This window comes from Ceratotherium simum, chromosome 3, assembly GCF_057802395.1.
Source record: "Ceratotherium simum simum isolate JZ-2026a chromosome 3, ASM5780239v1, whole genome shotgun sequence".
Taxonomy (NCBI): Eukaryota; Metazoa; Chordata; class Mammalia; order Perissodactyla; family Rhinocerotidae; genus Ceratotherium; species Ceratotherium simum.
In genome coordinates this window covers 80211734-80233038 of record NC_141902.1, presented here as the reverse complement: position 1 = coordinate 80233038, position 21305 = coordinate 80211734, and the positions used below count along the sequence as shown (strand labels likewise).

Below are 21305 nucleotides of genomic sequence, written 5' to 3'. Positions count from 1 at the left end.
GGGATGATATGCAGAAGCCGCTTCCATGTCGCAGAGGGAACCCTGGGTTTGGTGGAGCGTTTCCCAAATGGCAAAAGGAGAGGAGGAGCTGGCCTAGCCTCTGCTTCCCTGGGAAGTTATGAGCAACCTATGGAACAAAAGCTCCAACTCCTAAAACATAAAGCTGCAAAGATCTCACGTGCTTTCTCTTTTTCTCATTTTTTTAAAATTGAGGTATAATTTATGCATTTTAAAAATCAAAATAATTGCATCCCAGGGCCCGGGGCTGGAGGGCTGTGTGCGCCTGTGAGGTCAGAGGCCCAGCCGCGCGGGAGTCCACAGCGCGGCGCAGGAAGGGCCGGACGCTTCTCCTTCGCCTCCTGCCCCACGGTGTGTGAAGCCCCAGGGCCCAGGGCGCGCCGGCCGACTGTCCCACGTCGGGTCGAGTGGGGCCGCGGTGGGCGTCTGTCCTGCGAGCGAGGACCCGGAGGCCGGACTCTAGGCCGAGGCGTGCCGGCAGCGACGCCGGGCGCCCCGACCCCGGACGCGGCGCAGGGCCCCGGGCGGCGGGCGCGCACTCCCGGAGCGCGGCGCGCCGACCCAAGTTGGGTGAGTGCGCGGAGCGGCGGCGGGCAGGGGGCGGCAGGTGCCGCGGGCGAACTCGCCCGACTTCGGGGAGAGAGCCGGGCGCTGAGCCCCGCGCCCCTGCTCCCTGCCCCGGCCCGCTGCCCGAGCCCTGGGACTTCCGGGGCGCGGCGGCGCTTCGGAGAGCTCCTACAAGGGCAGCCTCCGGGGCGGGGGAGCGCGCGGCGCGGTGGCCGGGCGGGAGGTGGCCCGGCTCCCGCAGGGGCGGCGGGCGGGGTGGGGTGAGGCAGGCCGGCCCCCTCCCCTCCCGCCCGCCCTCCCTTCTTCCCGTCCTGCAGCCAATTAGACAGCCCCCTCGGGCGGGAGGCGTGGGGCGCTCCATAAAGCGGCGCGGAGCTGTCACCCCGCGAGCAGGCTGCGCACCGCCCAGGCCGGATCCGGGGCCGCAGACTTGGGCGCTTCGGGCCGGGGAGCGCGGAGGAGCCATGGCCACCACCAACGGGGCCGTGGAGAACGGGCAGCCGGACAGGAAGCCGCCTGCCCTGCCGCGCCCCATCCGCAACCTGGAGGTCAAGTTCACCAAGGTGAGGTGGACGCCTATCCCACTCGACGGCCGCCTGGCTCTGCGCTAGGCTGGCCGGCCCGGGGTGGCGGGGACTAGGGGCCAGCACGCCGAGAGCCCCGCTGCTCCTCTCTGGGGGTGCCGGGCGGTGCTGGCGGCGCGCCCTCAGCTGAGTTCGCCCGGAGCTCCCGTGACCCAAGCCTCTTCGCTTGGGCCGGGCTTTCCCGAAGCTGCGTTCAGCACAGGGCATCCCGGGCGGGAGCCCACGCCCGCGCGCGTCCATCCCGCACCCCGAAGGGGACTCCGCGATCCACACCCCAGACGGGTTCTGGGGCGGCAGAGTTCAGCGCTCTAAGCCTCAAAGCCGCGTGAGGGCGGCTGTGCAGCGGCCGCGCCGTGCCAGGCTGCAGTCCGGCGCGGCCCGACGTGCCCCTTTGAAGGCTCGCTTTGAAGGCGCGCGGCGGTGCGCGGCCGCGGTGCCTCGGGCGCCGTGGTCTCCTCGCGGACCCTGCGACATGGTTTCCGGGGCTGAACGGGTCGGGCTTCGGGAGGGTCAGAGGGTGCGAGAACGCCAAGACTTGGTCTGAGAGCTCAGGCCACATCGGGGACGCTGCAACTGGAAGATTCCAGAAACGTGTCATCAGGAGCAACGGGAGAAACGTCTGGCAATTTCTGTGCCTAGCTTGTACTTAGCTTACTAGTAGAGCAAGGAGAAGTAGGAAGGTGATCGCTGATGAAACTGTTCTGGAGCCCAGAGGCCCTGGTGTTGACAGACGTAGAACGCGATCCCTGATGGTCTCAGATCTGGGCCCTAGGAAGCCGCGGGTGGCAAGGCCTCGTTGCGCCGCGGAGTCGCGAGGCTGTCTGCCTTTTTGCGCTGCGGGCCAGGTAGGCTGGAGCTTGGGTACAGCAGTGAGATCACCTGCCTAGGGCAGAAAGGAAGATGGCCAGGCCTCGAGCTCCGCGTCGCCTCCCGGGGCGCGTCCCCTGGGAGGACACCGCGAGGCTGTTTGGAGGTCGTGGGCTGGAGCTGGGGGCACTTCAGGGGCGCAGGCGGAGAGCCGCAGTTGTCTTCCCTTTCCCCAGCTTTGTCTTCTTTTATTTTTGCGTCTAATCCATAGCCCCCAACTCCAGCTGGCAAAGCACTTAGAAAATTCCCCCATCAATTTTACTTTCAAAAGTAGCAATTATGTCTCTCAAATAATTTTAATCAAGCAGAGAAAGTTGCAGGCCGCTATGTGTGGCCTTCAGATTTTGGTCTCTTGCCACTTAATGTCGGCTGGGCCTCTGATCATATGACATTTAAATTAACTGTTTTCAGAGGGCTCTGTAATCAACAGAGACACTTCACTGTAATCGCTGGAGATTATTTTTATGTAGTTCCCCTAGTAGTATTGGCTTCAGAGCGAAAATTCCAACACAAATTATGGGAACGGTGAGAATAGGAGCTGCAGTTTTTCAGACCCTAACAGCTCGCCTGTTGGTGGTCGTGTTTTGTTTTATAGCCGTTTTTTAAACAATATAAAACCCAGAAATTGCATACATTATTGTCCTTTTACTTTTTACCATTTTGAGTTCTATCAGAGCAGTACAGCCACATATGGAAAGTTTACTTCTATCTCTGCAATTCTTTATGGCCCTCTATGAGTGTAAATGCAGCCCTTATAGAGGAGGACCCCAGCAGATTCACAGAGCGGCGACAGAGTGTCTGTTGTCTTGCTGGGTGTCCCCTCTTCCCAGTGGAACAGACCCGGGGGTGTGGTTAAGGCATAGAAAAGGTGATGAGATGGAGGGGCCAGATGGACAGCCAGGATCCTGAGGGGTTCCCAGGCAATGATGGCTGCAATGGCCACTGTACCTCCTTCCCTGAGGAGGGCGAGGCCTCTGCCTGCTCTGTCCTTGCTCTGGGCCCACCTCTGCAGAGGCCTCCTCCTAGCAGTCGTGGGGCCCAGGCAGCTTGTGTGGTTGTTGCTGCTAGTGGGCAGCTGGAGGAACAATACTTGGGGAGCCTGTGTCTGGAGAGGCAGCCGACAGGGCCGAGGAAAGAGCAGAAGAAACAGAACTGCAGGATGGAGGCCCAGGGTGGGCGTCGGGAGGGGTGGAGTGTGTGAGCCCGTTATGATCTGTTGTTTTTCAAACCTGGCTCACGGTGCCTCTCGCAAATGGAGGACACACCAGAGATGGTGGTCTGAGCCCCGGCCTTGGGGGTGCCATTTCCCAGGGTGAGTCCAATTTCCAGATGAACAATCTTGTTGAAGCTCCTTCATTTGTTCTCACGGTTTAACATTGGGCTCGGCTGTGTGATTCTGGTGGGGGGAGGGTCCCCCGGGAACCGCCCCACCACAGATCTCAGAGGATAGCGGCCCCTTTGACTTTACAGGGCCCCTTCCTTTCCTTATAAATTTTCTTCCAGTAGCAGATTCTCTTTGACATTTTCTGGTTCATTAAAACACCAATTTTTATGATCTCTTTTATGAAAAATAAAATTCCCTCAAATCTCCTTTTCTGAAAACATACTCCTTTTGAGTTTAGCTGGGGTCCAATGGCAGTTACTGTAAATGGTGTCAGCAGAACTCACCACCTTCACCTCCGCCCGGGGCACCCAGTTCCTCAGAACAGTTGTGGTTTTCCAGCCCAATCCAGGGAACATGCCATTCCATTCCTTTAGTAAAATGTGAATTTTGTCTACAGATTAATGTAACTTAATTTTATATCTCTGTAAGATTTGTTTCAGACCAATTCACAAGTCAAGGAGAACAATTCTTTTCTAGACCCGTTATCCTGATTTGGGGTTTGAAACAATACAGCCAGCATAATTGATAGGCCACACTCACTGACCCCTTCCTTATTTGTGTTTTTGTTTTGTTTTAGTGGAGAGAAAATCAACAGTAGAAACCACTCACAGGATTATTTACTAGTGTAGTATAAAGAAAAAAATTCACTAAATTAGGAACATTGTGATGGGAGAATATGGTCATAGTTGAGCAGTCTGAATTTTTTTTAAGTTTCTGGTTAGAAAGGACTCGAGATCAATGTCATGAACGACCACGTAATATTTTTTTTTGGAGGAACATGCTTGGAGATGAAGTATAACAGACATCCGATCATTGCAATCTGTTTCCATCCCCTTATTTGTATTCTCTTCCACCACCTTCTCATTTTCCCTCCCCCCTGGAACTGACACCAGGAAGGACCTAGAATCAGCAGTTTTCACTGACAGTCTCTATTATCTAACCCACGAAATTTCATCTTCTGACAAATGGGCCTCTCTTCCTGGCTGTACTCTCCTCCCCATGCTAACTCAACTCCTCTTCTCCACTTATTAATTTCTCCCTGTTACCAAGTGATTGCTTGCTGGATGGCAAAAGTGAACTCTTGGATTTGGTTTCAGCTGGAAGAATAAACCTGTAATTGTAGCCTGGCCTCTTCCTTGCGCTTCCCTGGGGGCCTGGCCTCACGTTGAAGGCGCTGAGCTTCCAGAAGTTGGATGGGCACATCCCACGGGCGAGGAACGCTCTCAGCTCTGGATTCCAAATGGGGTGGCGCGGGGGGCGGTGCTCTTACCTGCCCAGCCAGAGCCGGCCTTCCACCAGTCCCCACCAAATGCCGACTTTCCTGCTTTCTAGGGAGCATTGTCAAAACAGTCTCCGCCAGCAGCTTCCCAGAGCGGGCTTCCTTCCCAGTGAGCTTCGGAGTTTTTGCAGGAGAGCCCAGGATGGAGAATGTAACCAAGAAGCGCACTGGATGAGACGACTCCCCTCTCCCCTGTCTCCCCTCTCCCCTGTCATCACTGCAGAGTCAAGTGTTCCAAATGAATAAAATTCACAATAAATGAAATTAGCCCTTGTAATTAACTCTTCTTTTAAACAAGTTGAAGAGAAGCAAAAGATATGGAATCTGATGAGCTAGTTCTGTACTTAGAAATTATTGACAGCGTTTTATTGGATGGAAATGCTTCTTACGTATGTCACCCATTTCCGCCACTGGAGTCTTGCTGACGCCGTGGTGGACTGTAATGACGAGGCTGTCCCAAGCTGGTGCAGCAGGAGGTTGTCTGTCCTCTCGCCGGGTAGCCGGGACGTGTCAGAACGTGTGTCGTATATTATCTCTCACCTCTGTTCCTAGTTCTTTCCAAAAACCTTCTCTTTTAATGCAGTGCTTTTTCAGGCAGTTAGAACTTAGAGTAAACTAAGAGTAAATAGTATGCAATTTTCAGTGTGTGGACTTTGTGAATTCTTTTTAGTTTGCTCATGGTGTCTTTTTATTTCTAACATCTTTACTCTTGCCTGTGTTCTAAATAATTGAGGCTCCCACAACTAGATGATTTTGCGGGTTAATTCTTTGGTTCTGGATATAAACCGTCATTTGCTACATCTGTTGATATAACCAGAACATTTCCTAACCCAGATATTTATCTTTGTGTTCCAACACTGGCTTTTATTAAGCCCAATGTGAAAATAGACATTTTTAAAGAGACTGGGGGAGGGAGTGCTGATGTGCATTAATGAAAACTGAAGGGTGACAGTGGGATCCTTGTATAGAGCAAGTTCTTTGGCCATCTAGCAGGGGGTCACAGCAGGAGGGAGAGAGAAGGGAGTGCTCACTGTTGACATGCCCTTCAGGGGCAGGCAGATGGGTGGCACTTTATATGTAAACCTATTTAATCTTCCCCCAAACTCTACAATCATGTAGGATTTGACTTACACCCTTTATTAAACTAACTCAGCTATTTCTCTGTGAATCCGTGTTACAGCTTAAAAAAAGGGGAACATTTTAGAAAAAATTCTAAGTGACTTCAGTTTTATTATGACAACAAGTAATTCTCTGAAAACGTATTGAAAGTCAAGAGACTTGGATTCTAATTCGGAGTGTGCTCCCGACTGGACATGTGACTCCATCCCCTGTCCAGGTCCCATCTGTAAATCAGTGGGTGGGGGTGGGGGGCAGGTGGTGGGGAAGGATAAGACGTTACCTAAGGTCCTCAGCATGTTGGAATTATATGATTTTGATTTAAACCTAATGCATTACAACTTCCTTTCCTGGTTAGATATTCATCAACAATGAATGGCACGAATCCAAGAGTGGAAAAAAGTTTGCAACATATAACCCTTCAACTCTAGAAAAAATATGTGAAGTGGAAGAAGGAGATAAGGTGGGTGCTTTTTTTTTCCCTCCTAAGTAATTCAATTACAGATAACTAAAGGGATAAGGAAGCGGTTTGGCTTCGCTGCAAGACAGAACTGGCCCACACTCGGGTGAGGGCCTGCACTAGCCGCTTCTCAGACACACAGCCCAGAATGGAATCAATTAGGGACGATCCACCGCTGAGAGTCACTCTCCTTTGATAGATATTTCTCCATCTATGAGGATGACCTCAGCTATCCTCATCACGTGGCTAAAGGAAAGGTTTTTATCAATTATTTGAACCTGGAGGCATTAAAGAATCTTCCCAGAAAGTATTTCCGGCTGTTGTGTTTCACCAAACGCAGCATTCTGGCAGGAGACACTTAAAAAAAAATAGACTTGAAGGAAAAAAGACTTGCTAACCACGTCATGCAGGGATAATAGCATCACGCAATTGCCAGATTTCTTTTCTACCAGAAACTTAAATGATCGTGTAAAGCTGTGGTCTTTATAAGCTTATTTGATAGTGCAGGGTATAAATAATAATATATCCTATATTACATATATATGTATGTGTAAAATACTATAAGCTAAGGGACTTCTGGATGTGTCCTTGATTCACTCCAAGGTCATAAAGTCTATTTTGAATGTAAGTGCCATTGGGGGGAAGGTTGAAGGTAAGCTTTTATAAGGAGAAAAGGAAATGAAACGTAAGCCTCTCCTCGAACAGCAGAGCACTGATCTGATGTTCTCAGTAAGTGTGTGGGTGGTGTTGAACTGGAGAGAGTGAATGACGCATGTAGAACAGGCTTGACTTTGACCCCACCGTGATGGTTTTGTGATGGGTGTGCAGTACACAGTGGTTCCATCTGTAAGGCCCCCTGTGTGCAGCCCCTCCTGCTAAGCTCTGTTTACAGAGAAAGTAGCACTGAGGAGCTCACGTGCAGACGTGAGGGTGTGGGGGTGGGGGGCATGATGCTGAGCAGGACTCCCAGTGGGTGATTCCCAGGTGCAGTACACAGGTTCCAGGGAGGAAAATGAGATCCCTGCCCCAGGCTCTGGCTTTTCTTTGGTCTGGGTGACGACTCTGAGTACCTGAAGACAGAGGCTGCCGTGTCCTGCAGCTGGAAAGGTCCTGGCTTCCCCCCACAGAGCCTGGGACGAGGAATTCAAAGTCCCAGTATTTGTCTTGTCAAAGCTTCTGCCTGCTTCCTCCAAGCACACTTGGGAGACACAGAATCTCGGTGGAATGTCCCTCTTGACTATGTCAGGCATCCACTAGGGAGAGAGGCTCAGAGGGGCCTGGGGCATAAGCCGTTGCCCGTGAGCAATCAGAGCCTCGAACACCATTCTCCTGAAAATAAGAATGGGTGACTTAACTCTAAACAGCTCTCACTTCTGTTTCTTTCTATGAAAAGAAAGTTCGATTGTAATTCTTCTATTAGTGCACGGCAGATCCAGTGTCTGGTGCCTGAAATGGTGCGACAGTTCTGCCCCCGGGGGGTAAGTGAGGCGGAAGGGGGAAAAAGTTCCTGGTCCTCCCTGTCTATGGACTTTGCCAATGTAGTCAGTTCCGAGATGCAGAGAAGCACTCACGCCCCATTCTCACCACTGGACCACCGTTCTCAGCTGGAATAAAATGCCAAGACAGACATTTCCCACCTACTTTGTGGACTGTAGGATTGTGTGGGTTGAAACTGAGCTAGCAAGTGGAAAATCTTTTCCTGCTTGGGTCACCAAGAAAAATACTTAGTTAAGGTCGGTGGTTTTATAAATTATTTCAAACAGCTTTTATAATCAGAAAGGAAGTTAATACTTGGCCACTGTAGGAATCTTGAAAGAGACTTAAGATGTAAAGAAGAAAAAAATCGCTTGCAAGCCCCCAGCCATATCAGCGATTTAAAACCTAGCTGTTGCTTTCAGCCTGCCTGCCACCCGCTCCTTCCTCTGCCGCACGACAGAGGCAGGATCTGCTGTTTGCTGTAACTGCCGGCAAGCTGTCCCAAACTGCAGTCGCATCAAAAGGTGACACTCTCTTTCTCTTGTTTTCAACGCTCAGCCCGACGTGGACAAGGCCGTGGAGGCCGCACAAGCTGCCTTCCAGAGGGGCTCGCCGTGGCGCCAGCTGGATGCCCTGAGCCGCGGCCGGCTGCTGCACCAGCTGGCTGACCTCTTGGAGAGGGACCGCGCTGTCCTCGCCGTGAGTACATGCACACGGGTCAGGCGTGGGACTCGCTGACCTCACCAAGGGGCCTGTCCCCCATGGGGTGTGGGAGAAAGACCTAGGGCTGGTTTTGTGAGACAGTGGGTCTGTTCAGTCCTTGAAGGTATAGCTCTCTGGAGGTAGGCAGGTGTCCATGCCCCTGGACTTCATCCTTTTCATTGTGAAGGCAGACTTTTGCCCCGTGCAGTTCAGTTTCTTGACCAAGAAGTTGCCTGGAGGAAGTTCAGTTTTGTCAGTGGTTCCCAGGCCTGGGATATTCACTGACTGCGGGATGGCTGGGCTGTATCGTGCTCCTACCTGTCTGTACATTTATGAACTTAACTTTTTTTTCATGTGAAATGCCTTTTAAACTTAGATTAAATCTCATCCTAAGTGATAATATCCATGAAATCACAGATTTAATGCACTGGTTGTATTTTTTCTAATACTTATTAAAATAAGTGCCACCACTTAACATAGGAAAAATCATCTCCATATCACTTAAAAATCACCCTGGTTTCACCCCCGAACTGGGCGCTGCAAGCATGTGTGAAATGATGGTGAGGGAAGGAATGAAAGACCTCAGTTCAAACTTCAGCTCTGCCACTTACTAGCTGTATGACTTTGGACAAGTTGCTTAACTTCTCTGAGCATATATTTCTTCATGGAAAATGTCAATAATAATGACATCTAAATGTTGTGAGAATGATTCATTTAAAATCCTTAGCAGAGTCCCTGGCGTGCGGTAAGCACTAAATAGGTGATGGCTGTTATTGGTAATAACGTCCTCATAATAATGCTATCTGAAGACCCAAGTTCTAAACCCTGCTCAGTTACATGCCCTCTGGCCAGTAATTTGTAGGCACCTTAGTTCCTCCACTGCAAAATGGGGATGTTAATTCAGCCCACTTCATGAGGTGGGGTTGTTCCCGTGTGATGGGACTGTGAACACATAAGTTGTAAAGGCACTATTTAGAGGGATCCTAAGACCTTCCTTTGGTCTTGCAGTGGTTCATCAGAAGAAATCTCAGGACCACCCCGTGCCTTGGGGTCTTTTGCATCCTGCGCACGCAGCCCTCATATGGCTCAGACTCCTATTTAAAACTTGCTCTAAACCTTGAGGCCTGGTTGGGAGGGGAAGAAATCTCCTTTTTGGCCTCTGATTTGGGAAAACAGTTCTTTCCTTTCTTGATCTGTTGTGGGAATGAGCAGTAGAGTGGCCACCCTCATGGAGGACTGTGTCAGCCAGGACACTGAAATTGCTTTTGTCCCTGAATGTGTGTCTTGGGGGTAGAGGGTGGAGGAACTCTGCATCTTGGGTGCTGTTCTTGGGTGCATTGCCCTGAGGGTGCGTCTGCAAAGGGAGCTGAGCTCTCCTTCCTTCCTCCCCCGTTGGCCAGTCCTGCGTGTTTGTTCCGAATCCCCGTGAGGGTGACTCCCTCCCAGGGTCAGTGTTTCCCTCCATGGAGTGAGTTTCTTCCTGCAATGAAAGCCAGCCTCAACTCTCAAGCTGCCAAACTGGCTTTTTCAAAAACATTTCTGTTTTCACCCAGCATGAGCTCATCAGTCTGCAATGTCCATGTGGACGAACAGCAGGCTAGAGAGGATGTGCCCTGGGCACCCCTCCCCTCCCTGTCCTCAAGTGTCAGTATCTTCTTAGGGAGCAGCGGCTGCAAGGCCACCTTTACGGTCAGCCGCCCTGTTGTCCGGGCAGGCCTGGGTTGTGAGGGCAGGCAGAGCCAGTTGCCTCCGTCGTCAGGACCTGGCTATCCACGAGAACTAAGATCCAGCTCTTTGCCACATCATGAAAGGAACAAGAGAATTACTGGCAAATGTGGCTTTTAAAGCCCGGACCACATTGCAGGAGAGCACCCCTCGCCCTCCACCTCGATACAATTTCCCTGCATTTTCACGCGACAGAGTGCTTCTTTCCGTCCTCTTCTCTCGCTGGCTCAAGTTTGGACAGAGCGGGGTATTGACTTCTGTGCTCAATGTTTAGAAACAGAAGTGGGGGATCCAGCAGCCCCACCTTTCTCCCTCTCACTGAGGGACCTGGGCCCAGACTGGCTCTTCGGGTGCCCATTTGGGGAGCCCCCAACTAGGGGCCCTCCCTGTTTACTCTCTTTTCAACCTGAACCCCACTTCTGGGCCCCCTCATGTTAAGCCTCGGCACACTGTGAGTCCAGAGGCAGGTTCCCACGGCACTTTTCCTGCATTCTTTCGTGTCTGAGGGATCCTACGTGTTAATCTTTCAGAAGGCATATTTTCCTCTTAAAACGTTGAAGGAAATAAACTTAGGAGCAGCTGTGGTTTACTCATGGTCCGGCCAATATCTGTTTAAAAGTCCCAATCAGTAGCTAACACCTGACTTCTCAGCTTCAGACCTGCATATTCATCTGCGAATCTTTTTAAATTTGTTTTTTTAAGAATTTCCTGTCTAAACCTATCATGACCCGGTTTTGCCTGGACAGATTCCATAAAACCAATCTGGCAAATTCATGTTGTCACTTCAGTGAGCAAACTTGCCCACGTTAATAATGAAAGATTGCCAATGCTTGTCGAGTGCTCACCGCGCACCAGGCTTATTGTAGGCACCTGACCTGTAGTATTATCGCATTTCAGAGATGAGGACACTGAGGCCCAGAGAGGTTAGGTAACCTGTCCAAGGTCACTCAGCCAGCGATGCCTGCATGCCCCATACCCCACAGTTGCCACAAGGCTATGCTGTGGTCCTCTGGCTTTCTCTCCCTTTACGTCCCAGAAAAGGGCCAGGAATAAATTCCTGGTTCCACCAACAGATGCGCAGACGTTGTCTGGAGTAGCGTAGCCCTGCAGACCTTTTGGCATTATTTGCGATTGTTGAATTTCCCTGAGGAAGATAAAAGTTCTAACTTGGAATGTAAATCAATAGGAGCTGAAGGCACAGTGTCCTGGATGTCACGTTGGCCTGACTCGGTCCCTGAGCAGCATCCCCTGGGGGTGGGACGCATCGCAGACCCAGACCAGCCCTGCTGGCTTCAGCAACTCACAGCCCTGTCTCCTCGGTGTCCTCAAATGAGAATTGCTGAGCACCTGTCTGGCTCCAAAAGGGAGATGATCATGATCATCTCAGCTGTTACTATGGTTACTTTAACAGTGAGCATGGCCCTTATTGCAGGCAGGCACCATGGATAGTGCTTCCTCTATATTAACTCCTCTAACCCTCACACCAGCCCTGTGAGGTAGGTACTGTTACTATTATTATTTTTATTTTACAGATGAGGAAACTGAGGCAGAGAGAGATGCAGGGACTTGCCCACATTAGGGCAGTGGTGGCCTCCTGTTAGAGAATGCTTGGTTCATCCCTGAAGCAAAGGTCAGACCGAGTAGCCCCAGCATCTTGCGTGGCTGTCCTACAGTCTTTCCAGACGCAAATGTCCAGAGGCAGTGGCCTAAAGAGCAGTCACCGTGCTGGCTGGGAGTTAGATGCCAGCCATGCTGCTGACCCACCGGGTGACCTTGGATGAGTCACTGGGCTCTGTTAGCTTGGTGTCTACACCTTGAAGTGGGGACAGAGATGTCAAGCTTAGAGATGGGGTGCATGCAGGTGCACGCGGAGGGGCCTCCCTTCCTTTGTAAATCATCATCTCACTCTATCAACTCTAAAACAAGAATCCAGCCCTGGGCTATCTGTCAGGGTGGCCACTTCCTGCAGAGATGGATGATGGGCAGTTTCAGTGCTGGGCTCACTGGGGCCGCTTGTCTCAGGGACAAAGGGGTTCTCTTAAACTCAGGCTGGAAACAGAAAAGAATCCCTGCCATTGAGAGCTGTCCACTTGCCCTGGGTAGTCACCTCCCGCACCACCAGGGGCGAGTCTGCTCCCTTCCGACTGCGCATCTGGCCTCACAGCCCGGTTAGAGGATTGCGTCTTTGTGCTGGTGCTGTGACCCTTCTGGGCTCCGTCACTCTTTCCACAGCTGCTCTTGCGTCCTTGCTTCTCCTTTGTTAGAGGAAGCTGGCCCCCTCTCCAGCCCGAAGCCAGCTAACCTTCCCAGAGCTTCCCAGGACAAACCCGTTGGCCAGGTCACACGGCTGGGGCACCTGTGCTCTGGACAGAAGACCAAATGCTAACTCTGCACTGCTTCCCATGAGGCTTCACGTCCACCGTCCTCCATGGGGACGCTTCCAGTGCTCTGGCCGACCCCCCAGCTTTAGATGTTTTGAAATAAAAGCAGTCCTTGATAGTCTGGGTCAAGCCTTATTTTAAATTTCGTGTCTTGCTCTCTGAAGAGACAGATATGTCTGTGAGGTCAGAGAGCAGTGTTCTGGGACCGTGCTCTCGCCCCTTGCCCACTCCCTGTCCCTAACAACCTGACAGTTAAAAAGAAAAGAACACTGCATCTGAGACTGGTGTCGTCTTGTGATTGCAGACCCTGGAAACAATGGACTCGGGAAAGCCGTTCCTTCATGCATTTTTCATCGACCTGGAGGGCTGTATTAAAACCCTCAGATACTTCGCAGGGTGGGCAGACAAAATACAGGGCCGGACAATCCCCACAGGTGAGCCGACGCAGGACTCGCAGTCCCGTCTGGGGTCTCTTTGGGGCTTTGTCTTCTCATTCTTTCAGGCAGCCTCTCCACAGTGCTCCTGGTCTTTGCCCCCAGGGCATCCTTCACAGTCCCAAAAAGGAAATGGCGATGCCTTCTTCTTCAGAGGAATTTTACTTTTGAAATTGAATTTAAAATCACTTCTTTGTGAAATAGACAAGACTTGGAGCTGACATCTTTGGGGGCTTCTGGGTTTCTTTCTTGGTTTTTTACTACTTAAAATTCTTAACCTAGATTAATGCGAGTGTCTTCCTCTCCTCCAGATGACAACGTTGTGTGTTTCACCAGACATGAGCCCATAGGTGTGTGTGGGGCTATCACTCCCGTAAGTACAGCGGCTTTTCTAGATAGATCTATATAGATCGCCCCAACCCCCACTCCCCTGTGGCCTTTGGAACCAATTTCTGGGGTGTTTTGATTAGATCACACCAGCGTTAATTGAGCATTTGCTCTGTGTGTGGCGTGGAGCTCAGTGCTTGAGGATTATCAAGATGGATTAGACCCCATTCCTGCTCTCAAGGGGCTGACTCCAGGAGTGCAGCGCAAGGCACTGAGGATTCCAAATGTAGGGGTCAGGAATGGCCAGCAACCTGAGGGTAGTGGTCTCTGAACTGGACCTTGAAGGATAAGAAAGAATTGTTCAGCAGGAGAAAGTGTTCTCTAAGCAGTAGGAATGGCCTGAGCCAAGGTGTGGAAGTGCCTGAGTTACTTGGAAGGCAATAATAGCAGGGCAGCTGGTGGGGCCAGAGCTTAGGTAGGGGAGAGAGTGAGGAAGAGGTTGAGCACACGTGTCACGTGGTACAGGCCCAGCTTCCAGGGGACCTTGGCTGCTAAGAGCCTGGCCCTTTAGTCACTGGGAAGTGGGGAGCCTTGCAGGTGCCGGGGATGCTGCCCGTCTGTTGGAGGAAGCCCTGGGCCAGTGCAGCAGCCAGGCAGGGAGCTGGGGAGACAGGTGGCAGCATGAAGAGAGGATTGGAAAAGTGCTTCGTGGAGGCAAGGAAGATGTTGTCCCTTCAGCAAACAGTTTTGAGAACCACTATGTGCCAGGCATGGTACCGAAGACATGAAGGGAAGGGGCCCAGCCTTTGCCCCTGAAGAACTTTCAGGTCAGTTAGAAGGAGGAATTCATGGCAGGAGAAATGGTAAGACGGGAACCATTTGAGGGACAAGCAGAGATGTGGATTTGAAAGCTTCTAAGCAGAGAGAGTTGATAGAGTTTGGTGGCTAATCAGACACTGGGGTGAGTCCTGGCTGGAACTGGGTGGATGGTATTACTGATTGGTGAGATGGGGAGACTGGGAGAGAAGTAGAGGCTGGGGTGGAGTGAAATGAAAGATATCTGTAATTCCAGGCAGGTGAGGTTGAGGGGCCAGTGGAACAGCCAAGAAGAGGATCCCATTAGACGTTTACATTTTTGGGTCTGGGGCTCAAGAGAGAGGCCAAGGCTGGAGCCACCCCTGGGCGATGGTCGTCCCAGAGGGGCTTCTGTGCATCAAGCTGGGTGAGGCAGTTGGGAGGGAGTCACCCAAAGAGGGGTTGTAGAGTGAGAGAAGAAGAGGGCCTGGGGCCAAATTCCACAGACCGCCAGGGGACCCCATTGAGAAGTCTGAGCAGCCAGGGTCAGGGGCATCCCGGGGATGGAATACATTTCCAGAAAGAGACAATGGGGTGATATCCTACCCAGAAATTAAAAACAGGAACGCAGCTGTTGGAATTGCTCCGAGAGCAGTGTCAGGGGAGTTTTCAGGTACAGCCGAAGCCAAATTGCTGGGGCTTCCGGAGAGGGAGCCGGGCACATGGGTGCAGCTCTGCCAAGAAGCTGTGCTGAGAGAGAAGGGAGCTGCTAGAAGAGGCAGAGGCCAAGGGAAGGCGCATATTTGTTTGTAGACTAGAAGAGATGTTGGTATTTATATGCTAAGGAGCAGGAATTCAGGAAGAAAAGGGGCTCCTGATCACTAGTGGGGAACCCAGAAACAATGCCTGCTGTCATTTATCGGAGCACACAGGCCCTTGGGAATGAGGATCTCATGTTTGTTGTCTATGGTAGGAATTCCAGACAGAGTGGGAGAGGGGAAACTCGAGTGGCTGTACCAGGAGGTGGCCACCTTGGGTCAGCCCCGTGGGGGTGGGTGTGTAGGTGAGCTCCTCTGTTTGCATCCTTGGAGCATAAGGAGCCAAATAGACTTTTTTTAGGGGGGAAGTTGAGGGACAGCTAGAATCAAGTTAACTGCTCTCTTGGAGATGCTTGGTTTCATCTCATCTCGTCAAAGATGACACTTCAAGAATCAACGTAGCAGAAGACACAAGCCTGGCTGTGAATCCTGGTCTTTGCCTGCTAGTTTGTGACCTTGGGCAAGTGACCTCACCCTTCTGTGCCTCAGGTCCCTCATCTATAAATGGAGTTATCATATGACTACATCATATGGGTTTGCAGGGATCAACTGAGTTAAGTTTTTGTGAGGTCCTTGGAACAGCAGCCGGCACTGGATGCTCAATAGGCGTTACCTCTTGTTAGGCTTGTCACAGTGATGTCAGTATCTTTGCCTCTGTAGGTGAAAGACGACAAGAAAAAAATTTCCCAAAATGAATTTCACCAAGCACCAATTCAGTGTGGGAGGTTTGTATCTATTCTGTAAGAAGAGAAAAAGATCCTGTGGCATCTGAGTTGAGGAGAGGCAAGCCTTGTTCCTGCAGGACTTTTCAGAGGCTTTAACATGCTGATGACATTATAAACCTCCCAGAGGAGAAGGTAGTGCACGTGCAGCAGAATCCTCTTTGCAAAGACTACCAATTAGCATCTCCCAGAATGCAGTTTAGGAAGCTCCGAGCAGGAATGCAGTTCTGATCACTGCACACTCCTGTGCTACCCTTTATACCCCAAATCTAGACCATGCAAAGCAAGTGTCCTCCACAGAGGCATCATTGGGCCTCCAGGACAGGGTAGTGGGGTTACCCGATCCGGGCCCCCCAAGTTCCTCTGTGCTCTGTTGCAGTGGAACTTCCCTCTGCTGATGCTGGTGTGGAAGCTGGCGCCCGCTCTCTGCTGTGGGAATACTGTGGTTGTGAAGCCAGCTGAACAGACTCCCCTCACCGCCCTTTATCTGGGCTCTCTCATCAAAGAGGTAAGACGTCCGAAAAGAAAATATTATGTGTTCTTGAGAACATTCCCACTCCTAGAAGCCAAGCCACCGTCACGAGATAAAGCTGCCCTGTGGAGCTGTACGTGCGTGACAGTGCCAGCCTGCTCGCACTGAGTGGGAGGGGTGACTCCTGTGTTTCACTTGGCAGCTGCACTTTCTTTCTCCTGCTTGTGGTCACTGAGCTAGAAGAAACTCCTTTCCTCCCACTGATCCTAATGAGAATACTTAACTCTCACTATGGGCTCAAACCTATGGTTTAGGACCAAATGTTTTGTCTAGAGAGTTTGCAGGAGAGTTACTTGAAAGGGAGCCAGATATTCGGGAAGTTCTTCAGGCCCTGCATTTGTGGTGTGTGAAATGATCTGTTTTTCTGTTGGAGGGGTACTCTTGCCAGCTCCCACTGAAGTGGCTGCCACCGAGCCCGGCTCTCTCACCCGGAGCCTCCTCACCAATGCTCTGCTCTCGGGTGCTTGTCCTCTCCCCGGGGCAGCCATGGCTCAGGGAAAGAAGCAACCCAAAGGAACACCTGCTTCAGACACACCTGGCAACATGTTTCAGTCATGCTGTCCCCACCTTGTATGTTGCAAAGAGTTTTAAAAAGAAACAGGAAGGAAAGAGAGGTGGGAGAAATGATCCACTCGTTTTTCTTCTCAGCCAGGCTAATACCATCGGAAGCACGACCTCTGTTGCTTAGACGCAGGTTGCAGCAGCCAATAATTGATCCGTTTTCCACCTCCCTTTGACCTGGGATGTAGGACATAATTATGCCATATTAATGAGGCTTAGAGATTCTAAAATCACAACTGTTAAAAAACAGCATCTAGAAAAACTAAAGACTCAAGCACCAGGCCCAAAAATCTTGCCTTCCTAAAATATTGTGTTTTAAGTAAGACACTGGGCATGTGGGGAATAGCATTCCCCCCTTGTTCATTTGTGGTGTTTTTGCTTAATAAAGATGTCTCATGCATGCAAAGCGCGAGGCGTGAATGTGAAGGAAATGGCGGCCCCTACCTTCAGGAAGTGCCAGCTCTGGGTGTGGCCTAGGTTCAACACCAAGGACTTTGAGAGAGTGATACTGTGTTGCCATTTGGAACATTCATGGGGCTGGTTTGAAAAATGAAAGCTGAAGCGCCAGAAGGATATTTTGCAGGTGCCTCTGAGCCTTGAGGATTGTGACCAAGGTGTCCCACCTCCCCCAGCACACAGACAGATAGCACACAGAGACATTCACACACAGACACACACGCAGATACACAGCCAGAAAGACACAGACACACAGCCAGAAAGACACACGCAGACACACAGAGACACACACACACAGACAGATACAAAGAGACACACACAGACAGACACATACACACAGACACATACACACACAGACACACACAGACAGACACATACACACAGACACACACACACACAGAATGGTGCCCTGCTACAGAGGTCCACCGCCATTTTGCTCAGAGGCCCTTTTGGGATGAGAAGCACTACCTGGAAGGGGGGGTGTACACCTCACCCTGGCGCAGCCCGCACACCGGCCGACTGGGTCTGGGTCCTGGGTGGATGTATGACCTGGACCCAAGCTTCCCAGGCCTCCCCAGAGGATGCCGCTCTGCCTGGGGACAGCATACAGCCATGGCTCTCGGCCCAAGTGAGGCTCTGGGGTGGACACTGGCCCGTCCTCCTCCTCTGAATGCCATCTTGATTTTCTCCCAGGTCGGATTCCCTCCAGGCGTGGTGAACATTGTGCCAGGATTTGGGCCCACAGTGGGGGCAGCGATTTCTTCTCACCCTCAGATCAGCAAGATAGCCTTCACGGGGTCCACAGAGGTAAGCTCCTCACTGGCTCAGTCGCTGCCTGATTGGAGACCTGGGAACTTTTCTTTTGAGAGGCTAAACTATGATTTATTATCCTTCTAAAGTTGACCACGTTTTAGTACATAATGATCAGTAAAAAAAAAAGTCACTGGTCCAGTTTCCAAACTAAATAAATATTTAATAGAACTCAGAAACCTTAGAAGAAAAGACTGATAGACAAGATAAAAATGTAAAACATCCATAGGACAAACAACATCATAATCAAGGTTAAAAGATAACTTATAAGCTGGGAGAAAAACAGTCATAATTTATGCAGCTCTCCAAAAGTTAAAATTCATAATATTTGAAGGGCCCCTAAAAATCAATGAAAAAAAGGCAAACTCAATGGTGGAAAGTGGGAATTCAGAGAAGAGAACACTGAATGCCCAGTAAGCCTCACTTGGTTTACTGGTAAGCAGGGAAATGCAAATTCAGATGAGAATCAGACTCTCCCTTTGTCTGTCAGATTGGTAAAAACTGAAATCTGGTGTAATCAAGGCTCTGAGAGAACAGGCTGTCACCCACGCTGGGCCTGAGGTGGAGGGCAGGATTGTGGCACCGATCACAGATTGGAAAGTGTAAAACTTTTGATTCGGAAATTCCATTTTGAAGCAACTACTTAGAGAAATATTCTCATGAGCTTTCATGGATGTATTTTCCAGGAGTCTAGTATATCTGTTCTATATGGTGTTTCACAGCCATTACAGTAAGGAAAGCTGTCTGTGATCTATTGTTGAAGCACAAAGAAGTCAACTGTAAGAAAGTATATACAATACGATCCCATCAATAAATGTGTGTGTAGTGAAATAGAAGTTGTCTGAAAGGATTGCCAAGAAATTCTTACCCTGGCCACCTCTGGGGCAGGTCCTGGGGCAGGGGCGAGGGAAGATGAAAACTTTCCCTCTTAATTTGCGTGTATCTGTATGTGGAACTATTTTTAATGAGAAAGTATTTCCTCTGTCCTTAAAAAAGAAATGAGTAAACACTTTCCACGCAATGTGTCCCCATCTCCTAGTTTAGTCCAGCCAGGAGGCCGAGCCCTGCTCCTGTGGCCTGCTAGACAGTACTGCCGCCGCCCTCCTGTGCCGGCCAGGGTGAGCATTGTTCGAGAAGCGTAGTCAGAACCCATCAGGGCCCCGCATGGCAGTAGAACAGCCAGTGGCGCTCAGCACACTGACCGGGAGCTGCCGCAGACCCACACCTGGCTGGGGAGCAGCTTGGGAGCAGCTTTCCCAGTCTTCCCACCAACAGCAAAATCATCCCTGCCCCTGCCTGGCTTCTCTGCAGAGGAGCCCTGAACCCTCTCCAGGCAACTGTAGGGCTGCCTGTGGGTCCAGCGGGGTAGTGCTCTCACTGGGCAACCAACTTCATGGATAAGAAAATGGCCTCTGTGCCCCCAGGGAGTGCTCGACTGGCAGGCATCTCTGTAACGGGAGTGCTTTCCACCCTAGGCCCCCTTGCTGCGTCCAGCTGTAAGAGCACACCTCTACCCCTCTCAGGAACTGCCAGCCTGTGGCAGGCTGGTTTTGCTTCTATTGATCTTCCTGGGGACAGTCCTTGTTACGGTGGATCTATTCCACACCTCCTTCAGTCCATCACTCATGAGCTGGCCAATTTTTAAAATGTACTCACACCTCAGTTTTGGGGAAACAGCCCTGGAAGAGCCCAGCTTTGCCTCTTGCTAGCTGTCTGTGCACATTTGTCTCTGCGAGTCTTCCCAGCTCTGAGTTCCCGGCGTCTGGCCCAAGGCAAGTCACTGCTGTGTGCTGGGTCAAGCCTCCCCTCTAGCAGTGTGTGGGGTGATAGGAGAGACCCTTGAGGTACATGGGGGAAGCTGAGCTGCATGGTTTGCTGAGTGGTCCTTCTGTTTCTTCAGAGCACACCTGTCCTCTCCCCACCCCCTGGGGAAGCCTCAGTCTTAGTGCTTCCAGAGAATTGGCTCCTCCTCATCCTGAAGGTCAGCTTCCCTGTTTCCCAAATTCTCAGAGGTTCCCTTAGATTACACCAAAGAGCCACACAGAACCACCTCCCGCACTGGCGAGGGGTAGAAGAACTGCCCCTTGGTCCCCTTGAGCCCTTTACCAGACTAGCTGGACCAGCCTGCTGCTGGGAGGGACAGCCACCAGGGCAGGTGAGTAGCCGGCTCTGTCACTAGCTGGCTGTGTGGCCATGGACGAGTCGCTGGGCCTTCCAAGGGCTCCCACTCCACCCCTGTAAGTGGAGCAGCTCCGACCAAGGATTCCAGCTGTGTCAAGGTCTGATCTTCGAGGAGATGCTGGGAGAGGCCAGGAAGTGAGGCAGCAGCGTCAAGGCCCAGGGCGCCTGGGCAGAGAAGCGGGGGCCTGGCCACACAGCGCCCACTGCCTCCCAGGCATGTCCAGAACGTTTGGGCCACATCCAGCCATGTTCAAGGTTTAATCTGGTCTGGTTTGTTTCCCGTAGGTTGGAAAGCTGGTTAAAGAAGCTGCCTCCCGGAGCAATCTGAAGAGGGTGACACTGGAGCTTGGGGGGAAAAACCCCTGTATCGTGTGTGCTGATGCTGACTGTGAGTCTCTCCCCGCTGGGCCTTGCTGCGGCTTTCGGGGGTCCATATAAGTCTCCCTGCTTCCTTGCACAGATTCAGGACCAAGTGAGAGAAAGACACACACACACACACACACACACACACACACACACACGATGGGGATGTTTTCTCACCTGGGGTCGTCCTGCCATAAATAGGCAGGTGGAGGGAGCTTTGTTGCTGATAGAAAGCAGCGTGGGAGGAGGGCATGTCTTAGGTGGGAGCCAGAGGGACTGCCTGTCCTGCCCTTCAAGATTAAGTTTACTTTCCCTGTCCCCACAGAGCTGGGGCCGTGAGGAGCCAGTCGGTTTCTTGTCTGGAGTCCCCGTGCAGGGGGAGGGCCAGGAGAAGGGGGAGAGGGCAGGTGCTCCCCACTCGCAGGCATCGATCATTCCACCCCCCGAGTCAGTGTTTCCTGTGGTGCTTTCAGGCTCTCCCAAGACTTGAGATGTTTCTTCCCACTTTGTCTCAGGCCTGATGAAGCAGAGGACAGTGGCAGCTGACCCTTAAAAATACCCTCCTGGTCTGGGTACTGTCTCTGCCTCCACCGCCTCTTCCCTGGGGCAGCAATCCTGCCCAGCAGCTTGGGGGCAGTTTGTGACACAATATTAAAATATACGCTGTTCTTGGCTGCCAGGTCCAGAAGAAGGAAGAAAGGGCCACACAGGGCATTCATCCACCTGCTGACAAGGTCAGCTGTCAAA

The 21305-nt window shown here is 51.4% G+C and overlaps 1 protein-coding gene across 1 annotated transcript in view; it reads left to right on the top strand.

The window, feature by feature from the left end:
* Positions 1 to 935: 935 nt before the first annotated feature.
* Positions 936 to 21305, top strand: part of ALDH1A3 (aldehyde dehydrogenase 1 family member A3) — a 36972-nt gene continuing 16602 nt past the window's right edge. Inside the window, exons 1-8 of the mRNA XM_004431890.3 lie at positions 936 to 1148; positions 6174 to 6278; positions 8310 to 8450; positions 12864 to 12993; positions 13305 to 13366; positions 16035 to 16163; positions 17898 to 18011; positions 20481 to 20583. Coding sequence (XP_004431947.1) covers positions 1050 to 1148; positions 6174 to 6278; positions 8310 to 8450; positions 12864 to 12993; positions 13305 to 13366; positions 16035 to 16163; positions 17898 to 18011; positions 20481 to 20583 — 883 coding nt within the window. The 5' untranslated portion in view covers positions 936 to 1049. The remainder of the gene's footprint in view (positions 1149 to 6173; positions 6279 to 8309; positions 8451 to 12863; positions 12994 to 13304; positions 13367 to 16034; positions 16164 to 17897; positions 18012 to 20480; positions 20584 to 21305) is intronic.